General features: G+C 42.5%; 1 protein-coding gene across 4 annotated transcripts in view; it reads left to right on the top strand.

The window, feature by feature from the left end:
* The window catches only part of LOC127432055 (phosphatidylinositol 3,4,5-trisphosphate-dependent Rac exchanger 2 protein-like), a 238,069-nt gene that overhangs the window by 155,780 nt on the left and 64,584 nt on the right, over window positions 1–17,705 (top strand). For 3 of the 4 annotated variants that reach the window (XR_007895679.1, XR_007895678.1, XM_051682838.1), the window contains exons 32-35: window positions 784–989; window positions 9,892–9,994; window positions 10,213–10,356; window positions 10,551–10,665. Coding sequence is in view for 1 of the 4 variants with exons in the window: in XM_051682838.1 (XP_051538798.1) it covers window positions 784–989; window positions 9,892–9,994; window positions 10,213–10,356; window positions 10,551–10,665 (568 nt within the window). In the remaining 3 variants the exon portion in view is untranslated. Of the gene's footprint in view, window positions 1–783; window positions 990–3,375; window positions 3,414–9,891; window positions 9,995–10,212; window positions 10,357–10,550; window positions 10,666–17,705 lie in introns of those variants that run through there. The other variant, XR_007895680.1, reaches the window with a different exon arrangement.

Raw genomic sequence — 17,705 nt, 5'->3', positions numbered from 1 at the left:
TTTGGTTCATTTTTCTTATGGCAGCTTTCGCTTATTAGTTCTGCATCAGAACTTGCTGATTTTAGTCTGTGAGCAGTAATGTGGATTCGCAAAATAAGAGATAATGTGAGAAGTTCCATTGATTTGATTGAGGGGACACTGAGGTTAAGGGCTCATTAAAGGCTAATTGAGAAGATTTGCACTCACTTTATGGTAATTTAAAGGTGAAGTGTGTAATTTCTACACCACTTGCGTCACCAAGCGGAGTTTTCCCCAAACACTTCCGCATCTTCGATTGGTCATATAATCACATAGTGCCGCCCCAATCTCATGCCATTGATTAAGCCAGTGTTGCTGTGTCAGGCTAGTTGGATAGTCAAACAAACAGAGCAATGTTTTGATAGTGCCACAGTGTTTATTGTTTACTCCACTGGCACTTTTCAGGGGAATCAAACTATTAATGGCTTACTGTTTTTATCATGGTTTACTACCCCTCATGTCTTTCCAAACCCTTATGACTTTCTTTGTTTCGTGGAACTCGAGGAGAAATTTTGAAGAATGTTGACCCTGCTTTTTATTTCCATACAATGAAAGAAGTGAATGGTGACTGAGGCTGTCAGTCCCTATCATTCTACTGAACATAAGCTATAGTATATAAGTTTGAAAAAACGTGAGGGTGAGTAAATGATGACATATTTTTTTTAAATATTTGGTTGAACTGTCCCTTTAAGCTGGGATAGGATCAAATATTTTAACATGAACAAAATTGCACATTTGACCTTGAACTCTCTCACTCTCTCTCAGACTCAGAGATCCAATTGAGGAGGGACATGGTGTTCAGTCAGAGTCTGGTGGCAGCAGTGTGCTCTTTCTCAGAGCAGGTGATGGCAGTGTTGAACCAGACCTTCAGTGTTGAGAGTGAGAGTCAGGAAGCCAGTCGCCACTGGCTTGAGCAGATATCCTCTGCTGGACTGCTGTTCCATTTCCAGTCGCTGCTCTCCCCCAACCTGGTGAGTATTTGTCATAGACTTAGTCCTTAGGGTTGGATAAACGGTGGCCCTTAAATGGTGACACTTAAAGGGATAGTTCACTTAAAAATTATTTAAATGATTTAAATGATTTAAAAATCATTTACTCACCCTCATGCCATGCCAGATGTGTATGACTTTCTTCTGCTGAACACAAAAAAAGATTTTTAGAAGAATATCTCAGCTATGTAGGTCCATACAACACAAGTGAATGGTGACCACAATTTTGAAGCTCCAAAAGCACATAAAGGCAACATGAAATTAATCAATACAACTCCAGTGGTTAAATCAATATCTTCAGAAGATATGATAGGTGTGGGTGAGAAACAGAACAATATTTAAGTCCTTTTTTACGATCAATCCCCACTTTCACTTTCACATTCTTCTTTTGTTTTTGGCAGCTTGCATTCTTCGTACATATTGCCACCTACTGAGCAGGGGGGAATATTTATAGTAAAAAAAAGACTTAATTATTGATCTGTTTCTCACCCACACCTATCATATCACTTCTGAAAATATGGATTTAACCACTGGAGTCATATGGATTACTTTTATGCTGCCTTTGGTTGCTTTTTGGTTATTTAAAATTTTAGGACACATTCACTTGCATTGTATGGACCTACAGAGCTGAAGTATTCTTCTAAAAATCTTTGTGTTCAGCAGAAGAAAAAAAGTCATACACATCTGGGATGGCATGAGGGTGAGTAAATGATGAGAGAATTTTCCTTTTCCTTTTAAATCTCACTTCACACATTATAGAGGATCTACAGGTGTAGTTAATTGCGTTAACTAGGAACATGTTCCACAAACGATTGACCACCATAAGTACCCAAATATTTTTGGTCTTGATTTTGAACGGTATGTCTATTGTTTTATCATTTCGAACATAACAAACTTGGCTTTGTGAAATCCTACTTAATGCATCTCACACCATAGTAGAGGGTTTATAATGGCTTTATATTAGTTGCAACATTACGGTGTTCTTTGTCTGTGATGCGTAGCCTGTAAAGATGCACAGTAGTTGTTGAAGTAACACACCATGAGAGGCCATATGTTACAGTACAATGATTTTACCAACACCAAGAGCTGTTGTTATTTAGGCATAGCACAAAGCATGAGTTTATACAATGGCGGCAACAGCAAGTTGATAAAATACAAAAACGTTCAATTTATTATTAAGTTAGTGATTTAAATTAATCACAATAAACAATTCTTCCACCGAGTAAAATTGTCCATAAGCCATTATTATTATTTTTTTTCCTTTTTTGAACATGTCAGTTTACAATAACAATGCTTACAATAACATGTTCTAACTTTTATTCCACTTTTGTCTCAACACAAAACAAACAAACAAACATAAAGTTCTAAATTGATAAAAAATAGTAACAATAACAATACAAATAATAATAAATATTATTATATAGATGTAAAAATTATGAGTATAATAATTATAAAGTATAAAATTAACCCTTAAATATATTTTACTTAGACCTTACAATAAGAAGAGTTATCAGCACAGAGATAAAATACCTTGCTTATTATTATTATTATTATTATTATTATTATTATTCATAAAGTCCAGAAAGTGATGTTTTCACATAAAGATCATAACATCCTGAGACTCTGAATCCATTAGCCATTATAACATTTAGACTGTTTATGTTTGCTGTGCAAATTGGTGCATTAATATCAAATTCAGTTCAAGTGAGATCATATATCAACTGTTATTAGCCATGTTCAAAGCTGTTGTAAAATGTTAATAAACACACACCTGTGACCTCACATTCTATAATGTGTATACTAAAGTTGCTATATTGTTTGGCAACAGTAAACAGCCTAGAGTGTTTTTTAAACATTAGTGTGTTTTATCATATTTTCTATTGCCATTTTACCAGAATAAACCAATAGAGTGATTTTATTATTGCAAAGGGGACTTTATGCTCTATTCTTTCCCCTTACCCATGGTAAAGTGATTTGACCCTTTATCCATGGTAAAATCATTGTAACACATGGTCATTTGTGGATTATTGCTTTGTTTTACACCAACTTTAAACGTGGCTCATTCAATCAGAAAATTGAACACATATATATATATATAAAAATATGTACTCCCGAGCCTGATGCATCACAACTCTGTTGATGAGTTAATTTAATGGCTGTGAGTATCAGTGCACAGCAGAACTGCTACCTAACATCTGACCTAAAGTCTATTATTCTACACATTTAATGAGTGAGATGACATTTGTTCATTAAATTGCTTGTTGAGAAAATTGCGTGGTGAGATTGAAAGCATCCCTAAGATTAAAATGCATGGCCTTTCACAACACTGCAACTTTCTTTCTTTGTTTAACTGTCCTTCTCCCTCCAGATTACATCTGCCTTTTGTTTATCGCAACCAGCCACAAGGTCAGAGCGATGCTATTGTATTGTGACTTAAACTGAGTTTGTTGTCTTAATGAATGGATTACTTTGTTTATATGTGTTTACCCAACACTTGCAATTTACACAAGCTGCAGGCATTCTGGCAGACCTGTTACAATGCAGGATTATTGTGTGTTGTAAAGTGTTTCTCTCTCTGGATTTGACTTCAGATCTGATTTCACCTGTTCATGATTGGGGCCAGAGGATTACATTTCTTTATTTGTATTCCTGGGATTGTTCTTTATTTGAAAGATTTATTTGTACCCAGAGTCACTTTTACTGCGGCCGTAAAATGAGAATGTTCGCAGGCGAAGGATATGAGAAACGATTATTTCTCTCCTCCGCTGTTTTCATATTGAGTCCTAGGCTGTGTTGCAGAGATACAAAGCAAGAAGGTGGTTTGGGGGAAGTGTGTCATGCAATCCATGCTGGAAAATCCAGTTTAAGTTAGTAGCTGTGTTTTGGAACATACTAGCTGGTGGTTTCTAGCTGGTCTAAGCTGGTAATTAGCCAGTAATTAGCTGGTTGACCAGCTACTATGCTCCATCTCGACCACCTTAAGCTGGATAAGCTAATGACCAGCTTGCACCAACTAATAACCAACTTACACCAGCTAATGACCAACTTGGACCAGTTAATGACCAGCTTTCACCAGCTAATGACCAACTTGCAACAACTAATAACCAGCTTGCACCAGCTAATGACCAGCTTGCTCCAGTTAATGACCAGCTTCCACCACCTAATAACCAACTTGCACCAACTAATACCCAGCTTACACCAGCTAATGACCAGCCTGAACCAGTTAATGACCAGTTAATGACCAGCTTTCACCAGCTAATGACCAACTTGCAACAACTAATAACCACCTTGCACCAGCTAATGACCAACTTGGACCAGTTAATGACCAGCTTTCACCAGCTAATGACCAGCTTGCACCTGTTAATGACCAGCTTCCACCACCTAATACCCAACTTACACCAGCTAATGACCAGCTTGAACCAGTTAATGACCAGCTTGCACCAGCTAATGACCAGCTTAATTAGCTCAAGATGGCGCCGATTATGGCTGCAGCGTTGCAAGCTCTGACTCAATGTTGCAGTTTTTGTGTTTGTGTTTGTTTTGCCTACAATTCTTATGTTTTTTGTCTTGGATGTTGTCTGCCTTATTGTCTACGATAGACAAACATTTATGGACATTGGTTCTGCAATAGCACACCGAAAACCGGACTTTAAATACCTTATTGCCGACCTGCGGCTTACAAACACGACAGCGGAGCCCTTTGTCTGGGCAGCCTGGCCACGGAAACGCAGCCGGAAAAGGGTAAGGAGAGCCGGCGTTCTCATCAGACTAAGACGTCACGCAAATCAACCCCTGCTGCCCAGTATTCTACTGGCAAATGTTCAGTCTCTGGACAACAAGTCTCTTTCCAACGAGAGATGAGGGACTGCTGCATTATCTGCTTAACAGAAACTTGGATGTCTGCGGAGATTCCAGACTCAGCCATCGAACCCACGGGGTTCTCCGTGCACCAAGCGGATAGAGCGAAAGACCTCTCAGGTAAAAACAGAGGTGGTGGTTTATGTTTTATGATCAACAAATCCTGGTGTGATCAGAGGAACGTACAGTCTATCAAGTCTTTCTGCTCTCCTGATCTGGAATTTCTCATTTTTCTGTGTCGGCCATTCTGGCTACTGTGGGAATTCACAGCGGTCATTATCACAGCTGTGTACATCCCACCACAAGCCAACACAGACCGGGCACTTAAGGAACTGTATGGGAGTATAAGCAAGCAGGAAACAGCGCACCCTGAGGCCGTGCTCATTGTGACCGGGGACTTTAACAAAGCCAACTTCAAGTCAATAGCACTGAAATACTACCAACACATCAGTTTCAACACACGAGGGGACTGGGTTTTGGACCATTGCTACTCTCCCTTCCAGGATGGCTACAAATCCCTCCCCCGCCCACCATTTGGCAAATTGGACCACTCTTCCGTTCTGCTTCTTCCGGCTTACAGGCAGAAACTGAAACAAGAAGCACCCGCCCTCAGAAGATCCAGTGGTGGTCGGACCAATCAGACTCTATGCTACAAGACTGTTTTGATCACACAGACTGGGTGATGTTCCGGTCCACCTCTGACGACGACATTGAGGTATATGCTGATAGCGTAATGTGTTTCATCAGGAAGTGCATAGAGGATGTTATACCGACCAAAACAATACGGATCTACCCTAACCAGAAACCATGGTTTAATAGCGATGTTCATGCGGCACTTAATGCACGGATCTCCGCTTTTAATTCCGGGGACGCGGAGGAGCATAAACAAGCCAGTTATGCCAGCATGTCAAGGTGTTGTTATTTGTGGCATTGGCACAGTAAAGGCTTCTTTCTGGCAACTCGACCATGCAGCTCATATTTGTTCAAGTATCGTCGTATTGTGCTCCTTGAAACAACCACACCTTCTTTTTCCAGAGCAGCCTGTATTTCTCCTGAGGTTACCTGTGGGTTTTTCTTTGTTTCCTGAACAATTCTTCTGGTAGTTGTGGCTGAAATCTTTCTTGGTCTACCTGACCTTGGCTTGGTATCAAGAGATCCCCGAATTTTCCTTCTTAATAAGTGATTGAACAGTACTGACTGGCATTTTCAAGGCTTTGGATATCTTTTTATATCCTTTTCCATCTTTATAAAGTTCCATTACCTTGTTACGCAGGTCTTTTGACAGTTCTTTTCTGCTCCCCATGGCTCAGTATCTAGCCTGCTCAGTGCACCCACGTGAGAGCTAACAAACTCATTGACTATTTATACACAGACACTAATTGCAATTTAAAAAGCCACAGTTGTGGGAAATTAACCTTGAATTGCCATTTAAACCTGTGTGTGTCACCTTGTGTGTCTGTAACAAGGCCAAACATTCAAGGGTATGTAAACTTTTGATCAGGGCCATTTGGGTGATTTCTGTTATCATTATGATTTAAAAAGGAGCCAAACAACTATGTGATGATAAAAGGCTTCATATGATCACTATCCTTAAATAAAAGAGTTTTTTTTTTTTTTGCATGATCAGTCATATTTTCAAAATCAATGCCAAAATTTCACAATATCTGCCAGGGTATGCAAACTTTTGAGCACAACTGTATGTGAGAATGCTGTTTGTAGACTACAGCTCTACATTCAACACCGTAGTGCCCTCCAAGCTTGATGAGAAACTCCGGGCTCTGGGCTTAAACAGCTCACTGTGCAGCTGCATCCTGGACTTCCTGTCAAGCAGACTTCAGGTGGTTAGAATGGGCAGCAACATCTCCTCATCACTGACCCTCAACACTGGAGCCCCGCAGGGCTGTGTTCTCAGCCCACTCCTGTATTCCCTGTACACACATGACTGTGTGGCAACACATAGCTTCAATGTCATCATTAAGTTTGCTGATGATACAACGGTGGTAGGTCTGTTCACTGACAATGATGAAACAGCCTACACTCTGACACGCTGGTGTCAGGAGCACAACCTCTCCCTCAGTGTCAGCAAGACCAAGGAGCTTGTGGTGGACTTCAGAAGAAAAGACAGAGAACACAGCCCCATCACCATCAATGGAGCACCGGTGGAGAGAGTCTGCAGCTCCAAGTTCATCAGTGTCCACATCACTGAGGAACTCACATGGTTCGTCCACACTGAGGCCATTGTGAAGAAGGCTCACCAGCGCCTCTTCTTCCTGAGACGGCTGAGGAAGTTTGGAATGAACCGCCACATCCTCACACGGTTCTACGCCTGCACTGTAGAGAGCATCCTGACTGGCTGCATCACTGCCTGGTACGGCAACAGCACTGCCCTCAACCGCAAAGCCCTGCAAAGGGTGGTGCGAACTGCCAGACACATCATCGGAGGTGAGCTTCCCTCCCTCCAGGACATATATACCAGGCGGTGTGTGAAAAAAGCTCGGAGGATCATCAGAGACTCCAGCCACCCGAGCCATGGGCTGTTCTCACTGCTACCATCAGGCAGGTGGTATCGCAGCATCAGGACGCGCACCAGATGACTCCATAACAGCTTCTTCCCCAAGCAATCAGACTTTTGAACTCTTGATCTCTCATTATCAAAATACATCAGCACTGCACTTTATTAATCTTACACTGGACTGTCATAAATTATATTCTCTCTTAACAACACACTGGCAACTGACTGTCAGCCGACAGCCTGAATGTCAATACAGCACAATACAACCTACTGTATATTTTATATATACTATTTTTATTGTATATATACTATTCTATTTTTATTGTGTATGTGTGTTCTATATTGTGTGTATTGTATACTGTACATTGTATATTATTATTTGTATGTCGTGTTGTGTGTAATTATGTGTATATTAGTTACGTAAATTGTGTTGTGTAAATCTGATGTTTATTGTAAATTGGTACATGTCTCATCACTGTCACTGCGGCTATGTTGCTCAGAACTGCACCCAAGACTTTTACCCACTGTTGCACTTGTGTATGTGGTTGAGTGACAATAAAGGGATTTGATTTGAGTTTGCACCAACCAATAACCAGCTTGCACCAGCTAATGACCAGCTTGCACCTGTTAATGGCCAGCTCGCATGAGGTAATGGCCATCGTGTACCAACTAATGACCAGCTTGGACCAGTTAATAACTAGCTAATGAAAAGTTTGGACCAGCTTGGACCTGTTAACAACCAACTTGCACCAGCAAATTACCTTCTTGTATCAGCTAATGACAAGCTTGGACAAGTTATGACCATCTTGCACTAACTAATGACCAGCTTGCACCAGTTGATGACCAGCTTAGACCAGCTTATGGTCAGCTTGGACCAAGTAATGACCAACTTGGACTAGCTAATGACCAGCTTGGGACAGCTAATGACCAGCTTGGACCATCTTAGTCCAGCTAATTACCAAGTTGCATTAATTAGTGAACATCTTAGACCAGCTATTGACCAGCTTAGACCAGTTAATGATCAAATTGGACCATCTTAGAAGTGGGTGGTGGATGTGATTGTGTTATGTTACATAGCTATGGGGGGCCTACGTGCCCACTGCACAGAGGGTATGGCTACAATTTGGGCTCTATTCAAGGGCATTTCAGTCCAGTAGGTTTGTGCTGCGGCAAGTTGATCTTTCCCATACACAGTCGAAAGACTTCACTGGCGCATTCTGTCCTTGAGACCGGCTTGCAGAGTATTACATATTAAGCAGACTTGTATTTACTAAAAAAATAAATAAATAAGTCACCTTTTCCTTTTTCATTTGTCTACATCTCTTGGCTGAGGCCCTATGGGAGATGATTCAGGCTAAGTTAGGTGTTTTTTGGTGTCTCTCTGTTTTTTGTATCTGCTTCAGTCAGCATATTTGCCATTCAGGAGTTGTCAATTTTCCATAGTGAAAAACCAAATGAATGTTAGAAAGATTACCTATGGTTACTCACGTAAACCCGGTTCTCTGATAACAAGAAGTGGGGAATCTCATGTCACTGCCCTCCTTGCAGTTCACACAGAGAAGAGATATGCAGAGATTTAGGTAGCTGCAGGTAGCTGCAGTTTATATTGGGGAGGTGGGACTACGCAGTGGCAACAGGGATTGGTCTGTCAGTTTTCCACAGACATGGAATCATTGGTGCTTCCACAATCAGTCATGCCTGAGGCGTTCCCATAGTGAAATACAGAACGAATGTTAGAAATAGAACAGCTACTGTATTCCAGAACACAGATACTGTACCAGCTTAAGCTGGATTTGCAAGCAGGGAGATAGACATGTTTTAATCAAGCATGTAGTTTAACTGTGCTGACAAAGCAGTGAAGCAGAGGAGTCGCAGAAACTAAACCCACATGTAATATGAACATTCTCAGTGTTTCAGACTCTAGACTTATATCCACAGCACTGATGCTCTTCCCCCTTACCTACAAACACACTTAGGGGAGGGAGAGCAGGCAGTAGAGAGCAACCTGAAGGGAATGTCTTGACATAATATCGCTTTGCAGATTTGTAGGCCCCCAGATGAAAGGAGTGTGGCATCTGGCACATGGGGATCTTTGAGAGAGTCAGCCCACGTATCAGGCAGAGGTGTCGCTTGCAGATTCATGAGGAGTGGTCCCACGATTCTCACACTAGACTTGTTCTAATTTGTCTGCAGATGGTTCTTATCCATAGCCACGGGCATACTGGTGTGTGTATGCTGGCAGAAGATCAACTAGAGAACGGATAGAGAGAGATAGAGAGCCAAGTATGAATAAAGAATGAATCTCTGTGCTTCTCCTTCTCCTCAGCCTTTGTCTGCCATGATTTTATTTTATATCTACAATATACCCAAGCAAATGCACACTCACTCTTTTTTCCACTCTTACCAAGAAAATTTAGATACTTTTTCATTGAACACATTTAGACCAATGCACATAAGAGAAAGACCTATTTTTGTAATTGTTTGGTTCTTATGTACTCTTCATTTTTCATTTAGACAGATGAGCAGGCCATGCTAGAAGATACACAGGTTGCTCTCATAGACTTGGAGAAGGTCACCTTCTGTTTCAGGCAATTTGAAGGAGAGCCTCTTGTTGCTAGTGAGTACCCTATATAGGAAACGTATATATTTGCATACATATAAAGGCATTTTTTTTTTTTTAAGGATTATATTATTATTGTTAATATCAGTAATAGCAGTAGTCTTTGTTTTCTTAAATTCAGTATTCCAAAAGGCACTGTCTTGGCATAAAATCTTTTATTCATAGAGCTCTTTCTGATTCCACCATGCTTAAAGTTTTTTTTTCTCTGTCTCCAGATATGCCCATCTCATACCAAGTGGAGGGCACTCGGCAGGCTTTGAAAGTCTGTTTTTACCTGGAGGCATTTTATTTCCAGCAGTTACCCCAGAGACTTAGACATGGTGGCAGCTTCAAAATCTACCCCGTCCTGTTCACCCAGGGTAGGGTATTTGTTAAAACATGGCTAGTTTGATGCATGCAAAAAATAAATAAATAAATAAAAATGCTGAATTGTGCTCTTTCAAAGTAAAGTCATGTTAGTGCCTCAACTTGCTGTTTTTGATTTAATTACAATATAACTAGTTAAAAGTCTGTAGAATCACCCCCAAAGATTCACACAATGTTTCTTTCATAGCCTTGGAGAGCATGGAGGGATATTACTACAGAGACAATGTGTCAGTAGAGGAGTATCAGGCTCAAATCAATGCTGGATCTCTGGAGCAGGTCAAGCAGTACTACAAGAGACTCCGGTAAGCTTGCTTCACCTGTCAGTCAATCTCCTGACAACTCTCAAACTGCATTACTTTCTCTCTTTCCCCTTACGATATAAATGTGAAGCTGTTATTCTTTTTTTTTTTTTTTTACGATGTGGAGTTAAGATTAGTTTAAAAAAATCAGTTTGATCCTTACTGGCTATGGAAAGTTGTAACTGGAACTTTTAAACTGTTTTTAAAGCAAGTGGTAGATTTTGTTATACAAAAATTAGTTCTGGTCCTCTAATCTGATTTGACATCAGAATTTCCAAGAGTGCTGATATTTAATGTTTATATTATTCCACTTGTATGTGTCTGTGGCATTCCAGGCAGTCTCTCCATCTGTGCATTGCTCAGCAACACACAACAGTTGATGCTGCTGTGGCTTCGTTTAGAACTTTTTCCATTAGTGGAGCAAAAATAGACAAAATATTTTTTATAGACTGTTTTATAAAAGCAATATCACAATCACAATCATGCCATCGTACAAAATATCAGCACAGCTGTGATTCTTAATATATTGCCAGTAAATTGCGAAAAATATTACCTTAATATCTTATTCCCTACTGCACATCAGACAGCGTGTACATGATTTCAGAAGATGATGTCTGCATACAAAAACTAATTATGTTGAAAGCAAGAATGGTATTTCTGAAAGAGGGGAAAAAAATCTCAAAGCTTTGAAGTCTGTCTCTATGCTCATAATTGTTATTACATGAGTCTGTTTGTAAAATAGTTTTTGATGGTTAGATTTAGATGCATCTGCCCCCAGGCCTCATGATGGGTTCAGTTTAAATCACATGCCAATACTGATTGTACTTCACCACGACAAATGCCTCAGATATCTCCCATTACCTTCCAATCAAAATAACTCAAGATATCTGTATCCATCACATGTAGAGCAGTTATAAACAGCCATAATGCTGCTTAAGTCATATTTTAAAGTCTTCCAGAGGCCTCCTGGGGAATTAAAATGGCTGTTGAAAGATGTAAGTTGTTTCCAAACCCTAAACAACAGTACTAACACTTAGAATATGAGTGAATGTTATATGTTTATGGAAAGTAAGCATTGTATAGGACCCTCATAACATGCTCTCTGAGCAGCTGAGGGATAGAGGTTGTTTGCTCATAGCCCACAATGTAAGTATCTGGAGCAGATTCATTCAAGATTCAAGAGAGTTTTAGCAGTCTAATGGGGTAGGAGGGAGTGGTAAGGAGTTGAGTAGCCTGACAGCCTGGGGGAAAAAGCTGTTTAAGTGTCTGGTAGTAGCAGTACAGATGCTCCTGAACCATTTTCCAGACGGCAGTAGGGCAAACAGTTCACGGGATGGGTGAATGCTGGATGCACGGTGGATGCAATGTTTATCAAAGAGTTCTTTGAGAGGAGGGAGGGAGACTCCAATCTTCTCTGCTGTCTTCACTATCTGATGTAGGGACTTTCAGTCAGAGACACTGCAGTTTCCGAACCAGACAGTGATGCAGCTGCAGAGGATTCTCTCTATGGTTCCTCAGTAGAAGGTGGTGAGGATGGGAGAAGGGAGGCTGGCCTTCTTCAATCTCTGCAGGAAGTAGAGACGCTGCTGGGCTTTTTTTTTTGGCAGTGGTGGTGGTGTTGAGTGTCCAGGTAAGGTCCTCCGCCAGTTGCACTCCCAGGAACTTAACACTTTGAACTCGCTCCACAGCGGATGTTAATGTTTAGTATTAACATTCATGACCCATTAATGTTCAGGGGAGTGTGGGTGACTCAGGTTCTTCTGAAATCAATAACCAGCTCTTTAGTCTTGTCAACATTTAGAGACAGGTTGTTGTCTCTACACCAGTCCACCAGCCGATTGACCTCTGCTCTGTATATCGGTCTCATCATTGTAACCGTTGTATCATCCGCAAATTTGATGATATGGTTTGAGCTGTGCTGGGCAGCAAAGTCTTGGGTGAGAAGGGTGAACAACAGAGGGCTGAGCACACATCCCTGCAGCACGCCAGTGCTCAGCTTGATGACCCTGGAGGTGTACTGTTCCTACACAGACTGACTGGGGCCTGTTAGTCAGGAACTCCAGGATCCATTTGCATAGGGAGATGTTCATGCCCAGTAGGCTCAATTTTCCTACCAGCCTCATTGGGATAACTGTACTGAATGCTGAACTGAAATCTATGTACAGCATTCTGGCATAATTGTCCTTTCTATCCGGGTGTGTGAGTGTGAGGTGAAGTGCAGTGGAGATGGCATCATCAGTGGTCTGGTTGGAGCGGTAAGCAAACTGTAGAGGGTCAAGGTGGTCTGTGAGGTGGTCTTTCATGTGCCTCAGTACCAGCCTCTCAAAGCACTTTGCAATGATGGGTGTGAATGCTACAGGTCAGTAGTCATTGAGGCAGAACACAGTTGACATTTTAGGAACTGGGATGATCTTAGTTGTTTTGAGGCAGATAGGAACTGATGCTGAGCACAGGGAAGTGTTGAAGATGTCAGTGAAAATGGCAGCCAACTGATCAGTGCATTCCTTGAACACCTGGCCAGGTATATTGTCAGGTCCAGCAGCTTTCCGTGGGTTAACTCAAATCAAATCAAATCAAATCAAATCAAATCACTTTATTGTCACACAGCCATATACACAAGTGCAATGGTGTGTGAAATTCTTGGGTGCAGTTCCGATCAACATAGCAGTCGTGACAGTGATGAGACATATACCAATTTACAATAACATCAAATTAACACAACACAATTTAAACATCTGTTATACACATAATTACACTCAACAGTATACAAATAATAACATACACTGTACAGTATACAATACGCACTATATAGATACACATTATTCAATAAAAATAAAAAATAAAAATATGTAAAAAAGTATATATATATAGAATGTACAGTATTGTACTGTATTGACATTCAGGCTGTCGGTTGATAGTCAGTTGTTAAGAGAGAGCATAATATAATAATAATATAATTTATGACAGTCCGGTGTGAGATATAAGAGTAAGGGTAATAAAGTGCAGTGCTGATGTATTTTGATCGTGGGAGATCAAGAGTTCAAAAGTCTGATTGCTTGGGGGAAGAAGCTATCATGTAGTCGGCTGGTGCGGGTCCTGATGCTGTGATACCGCCTACCTGATGGTAGCAGTGAGAACAGCCCATGGCTCGGGTGGCTGGAGTCTCTGATGATCCTCCGAGCTTTTTTCACACACCGCCTTGTATATATTTCCTGAAGGGAGGGAAGCTCACCTCCAGTGATGTGTCTGGCAGTTCGCAACACCCTTTGCAGTGCTTTGCGGTTGTGGGCTGTGCTACTGCCGTACCAGGCGGAGATACAGCCAGTCAGGATGCTCTCTACAGTGCAGGTGTAGAACCGTGTGAGGATGTGGCGGTTCATTCCAAACTTCCTCAGCCGTCTCAGGAAGAAGAGGCGCTGATGAGCCTTCTTCACAATGACTTCAGTGTGGATGGATCATGTGAGTTCCTCAGTGATGTGGACACCCAGGAACTTGAAGCTGCTGACTCTCTCCACTGGTGCTCCATTGATGGTGATGGGACTGTGTTCTCTGTCTTTTCTTCTGAAGTCCACCACAAGCTCCTTCGTCTTACTGACGTTGAGGGAGAGGTTGTGCTCCTGACACCGGTGTGTCAGAGTGTGTACCTCCTCTCTGTAGGCTGTTTCATCATTGTCAGTGATCAGACCTACCACCGTCATGTCATCAGCAAACTTAATGATGGCATTGGAGCTATGTGTTGCCACACAGTCATGTGTGTACAAGGAATACAGTAGTGGGCTGAGAACACAGCCCTGTGGGTCTCCAGTGTTGAGGGTCAGTGATGAGGAGATGTTGCTGCCTATTCTAACCACCTGGCGTCTGCTTGACAGGAAGTCCAGGATCCAGCTGCACAGCGAGCTGTTTAAGCCCAGAGCCCGGAGTTTCTCATCTAGCTTGGAGGGCACTATGGTGTTGAATGCTGAGCTGTAGTCTACAAACAGCATTCTCACATAAGTGTTCCTTTTTTCCAGGTGGGAGAGAGCAGTGTGTATTGTAGATGCAATGGCATCATCAGTGGAGCGGTTGTTGCAGTAAGCAAACTGCAGTGGGTCAAGAGAGAGTGGCAATACAGAGCAGATGTAATCTCTGATTAGTCTCTCAAAACATTTGCTGATGATGGGGGTCAGAGCAACAGGACGCCAGTCATTTAAACAAGTTATTTTTTGATTGTTTTGGAACAGGCACAATGGTGGATGTTTTAAAGCATGTGGGCACTGCAGACAAAGAGAGGGAAAGGTTGAAAATGTCCGTAAAAACACCAGCCAGCTGGTTCGCGCACGCTCTGATGACGTGGCCCGGAATGCCATCTGGGCCCGCGGCTTTACGGATGTTCACCCGTCGGAAGGATCGGGTTACATCCGCTACAGAGACGGAGAGTGAAGTAACCTCTGTAGCTTCAGCCGCAAGAGCTCTCTCCGCGAGGGCGGTGTTATTTCCCTCGAAACGAGCATAAAAAGTATTTAGCTCATCCGGTAGAGAGGCAGCGGTGTTCATGGCGGAGTTTTTATTCCCTTTAAAGTCCGTGATGATGTTAATTCCCTGCCACATGCTTCTAGAGTTGGTGGTGTTAAACTGTCCTTCAATCTTACTCCTGTACTGGCGTTTTGCGGTTCTTGGCATATGCTCCTCCACGTTCCCGGAATTAAAAGCGGAGGTCTGCACATTAAGTGCCGCACGAACATCGCTATTTATCCATGGCTTCTGATTCGGATAGATTCGTACAGTTCTGGTCAGAACGACGTCCTCTACGCACGTTCTGATGAAACACATTACGCTATCAGCGTAAAGCTCGATGTCGCCATCAGAGGCGGACCGGAACATCTCCCAGTCCATGTGATCAAAACAGTCTTGTAGCGTAGAATCTGATTGGTCCGACCAGCACTGGATCGTTCTGAGGGTGGGTGCTTCCTGTTTCAATTTCTGCCTGTAAGCGGGCAGAAGCAGAATGGAAGAGTGGTCGATTTGCCAAATGGTGGGCGGGGGAGGGATTTGTAGCCATCCCGGAACGGAGAGTAGCAATGGTCCAAAACCCGGTCCCCTCGTGTGTTGAAACTAATGTGCTGGTGATATTTTGGTGCGACTGATTTTAAATTGGCTTTATTAAAATCCCCGGTCACATTGAACGCGGCCTCAGGGTGCGCGATTTCCTGCTCACTTATACTCCCATACAGTTCCTTGAGTGCCCGGTCTGTGTCGGCTTGTGGGGGACTGTACACAGCTGTGATAATGACCGCTGTGAATTCCCTCGGTAGCCAGAATGGTCGACACAGAAGCATAAGAAATTCCAGATCAGGAGAGCAGAAAGACTTGATAGAATGTACGTTCCTCTGATCACACCAGGATTTATTGATCATAAAACATACACCACCACCTCTGCTTTTACCTGAGAGGTCTTTCGCTCTGTCCGCTCGGTGCACGGAGAACCCTGCGGGTTCAATGGCTGAGTCTGGAATCTCCGCAGACATCCAAGTTTCTGTTAGGCAGATAATGCAGCAGTCCCTTGTATCTCGTTGGAAAGAGATCAGTGCTTTCAGCTCGCAGAGCTTGTTATCCAGAGACTGAACATTTGCCAGTAGAATAGTGGGTAGCGGGGGTCAATTTGCGCGGCATCTTACTCTGATGAGAACGCCGGCTCTGTTTCCCCTTTTCCTCCTGCGTTTCCGCGGCCGTGCTGCCCAGACAAAGGGCTCCGCTTGCGTGTTTGTAAACAGCGGGTCGGCATTGAGGAATGTGAAGTCCGGTTTATGGTGTGAGATTGCTGAACCAATGTCCAAAAGTGTTTGTCTGTCATAGACAATAAGGCAGACAACATCCAAGACAAAAAACATAAGAATTGTGAACAAAACAAACAAAACATTACTATGTTGTGTCAGAGCTCGCAACGCAGCAGCCATACTCGGCGCCATCTTGAGTCCAGAAAAAGGCAGGTCCTGGCAATTAGATGCAGACCCTTTTATCTCCCAAGAGAGTTCACAGTAGTGATCATGCAAACTCTATGCAAAGTAGTCCTTACATCGGCTGTGGACAGACAGAAGACATGATTGTTGGAAGGAGGGGTTGTCTTCCTCACAGGTTCTGTGTTCTGTTCCTCAAATCGTGCACAGAAGTTATTTAGTGCATTTGGCAGGGAGGCATCACTGCTGCATAACTGGGGTGTTTGTTTGTAGTCAGTGATGGATTGTATACCCTACCACATGCGCTGTGTGTCCTTGTGAAGTCTGTGAAGTTGTTTTGAATTTTCTCTGCATGGGTGCGTTTTGCCTTTCTGATGGCCCAGGACAGTTCAGCTCTGGCTATACTGAGAGCCCTTTCGTCTCAAAACTTGTAGGCTGCATCCCTGGTTTTCACTAAAGCCTGCACTGCTGCAGTGAACCATGGATCTTGGTTTGCCTGAGTCTTGATGATTTTGGAGACAGTAATATCCTCAATGCACTTGCTAATGTAGCCAGTAACTGAGTCTGTATACTCCTCCAGGTCTATGGAGGTAACGTTTTTGGATGGGTCTGTATGTTGGGGTGAGAATAATGGAGATGTGGTCTGATTGTCCAAGGTGGGGGTGGTGTCCAGCCTTGTAAGCACCCTTAATGTTTGTATAAACAAGGTCCAGCATGTTTTCTCCATGTGTGGCAAAATATATGTTTTGGTGGAATTTTGGTAGTACAGGTTAAAGGTTTGTGTTGTTGAAGTGACAATGAAGCAGCTGTCAGGGTGAGCAGTCTGTAGCTCGCTGATCTTCTCGTGCAGTTCACCCAGGGCTCTGCTAGCATTAGCATTAGTGCTAGTGCTAGGGGGGATGTAGACAGCAATGATGATCACTACTGTGAACTCTCTTGGGAGATAAAAGGGTCTGCATCTAATTGCCAGGACCTCGACGAGTGCTGAGCAATGCACAGAGACAATTGCCACATTCACGCACCATTAGTTGTTGATATAGACACACATGCCAGTGCCGTGAGTCTTACCGGATAGGTTAGCTATCCTGTTCAGCCTGAAAGCAGTTAGCC

This window comes from Myxocyprinus asiaticus, chromosome 41 (assembly GCF_019703515.2).
Source record: "Myxocyprinus asiaticus isolate MX2 ecotype Aquarium Trade chromosome 41, UBuf_Myxa_2, whole genome shotgun sequence".
Taxonomy (NCBI): domain Eukaryota; kingdom Metazoa; phylum Chordata; class Actinopteri; order Cypriniformes; family Catostomidae; genus Myxocyprinus; species Myxocyprinus asiaticus.
Note: the sequence above shows the minus strand (reverse complement) of the source record. Positions and strands in the feature narration are given on the sequence as shown.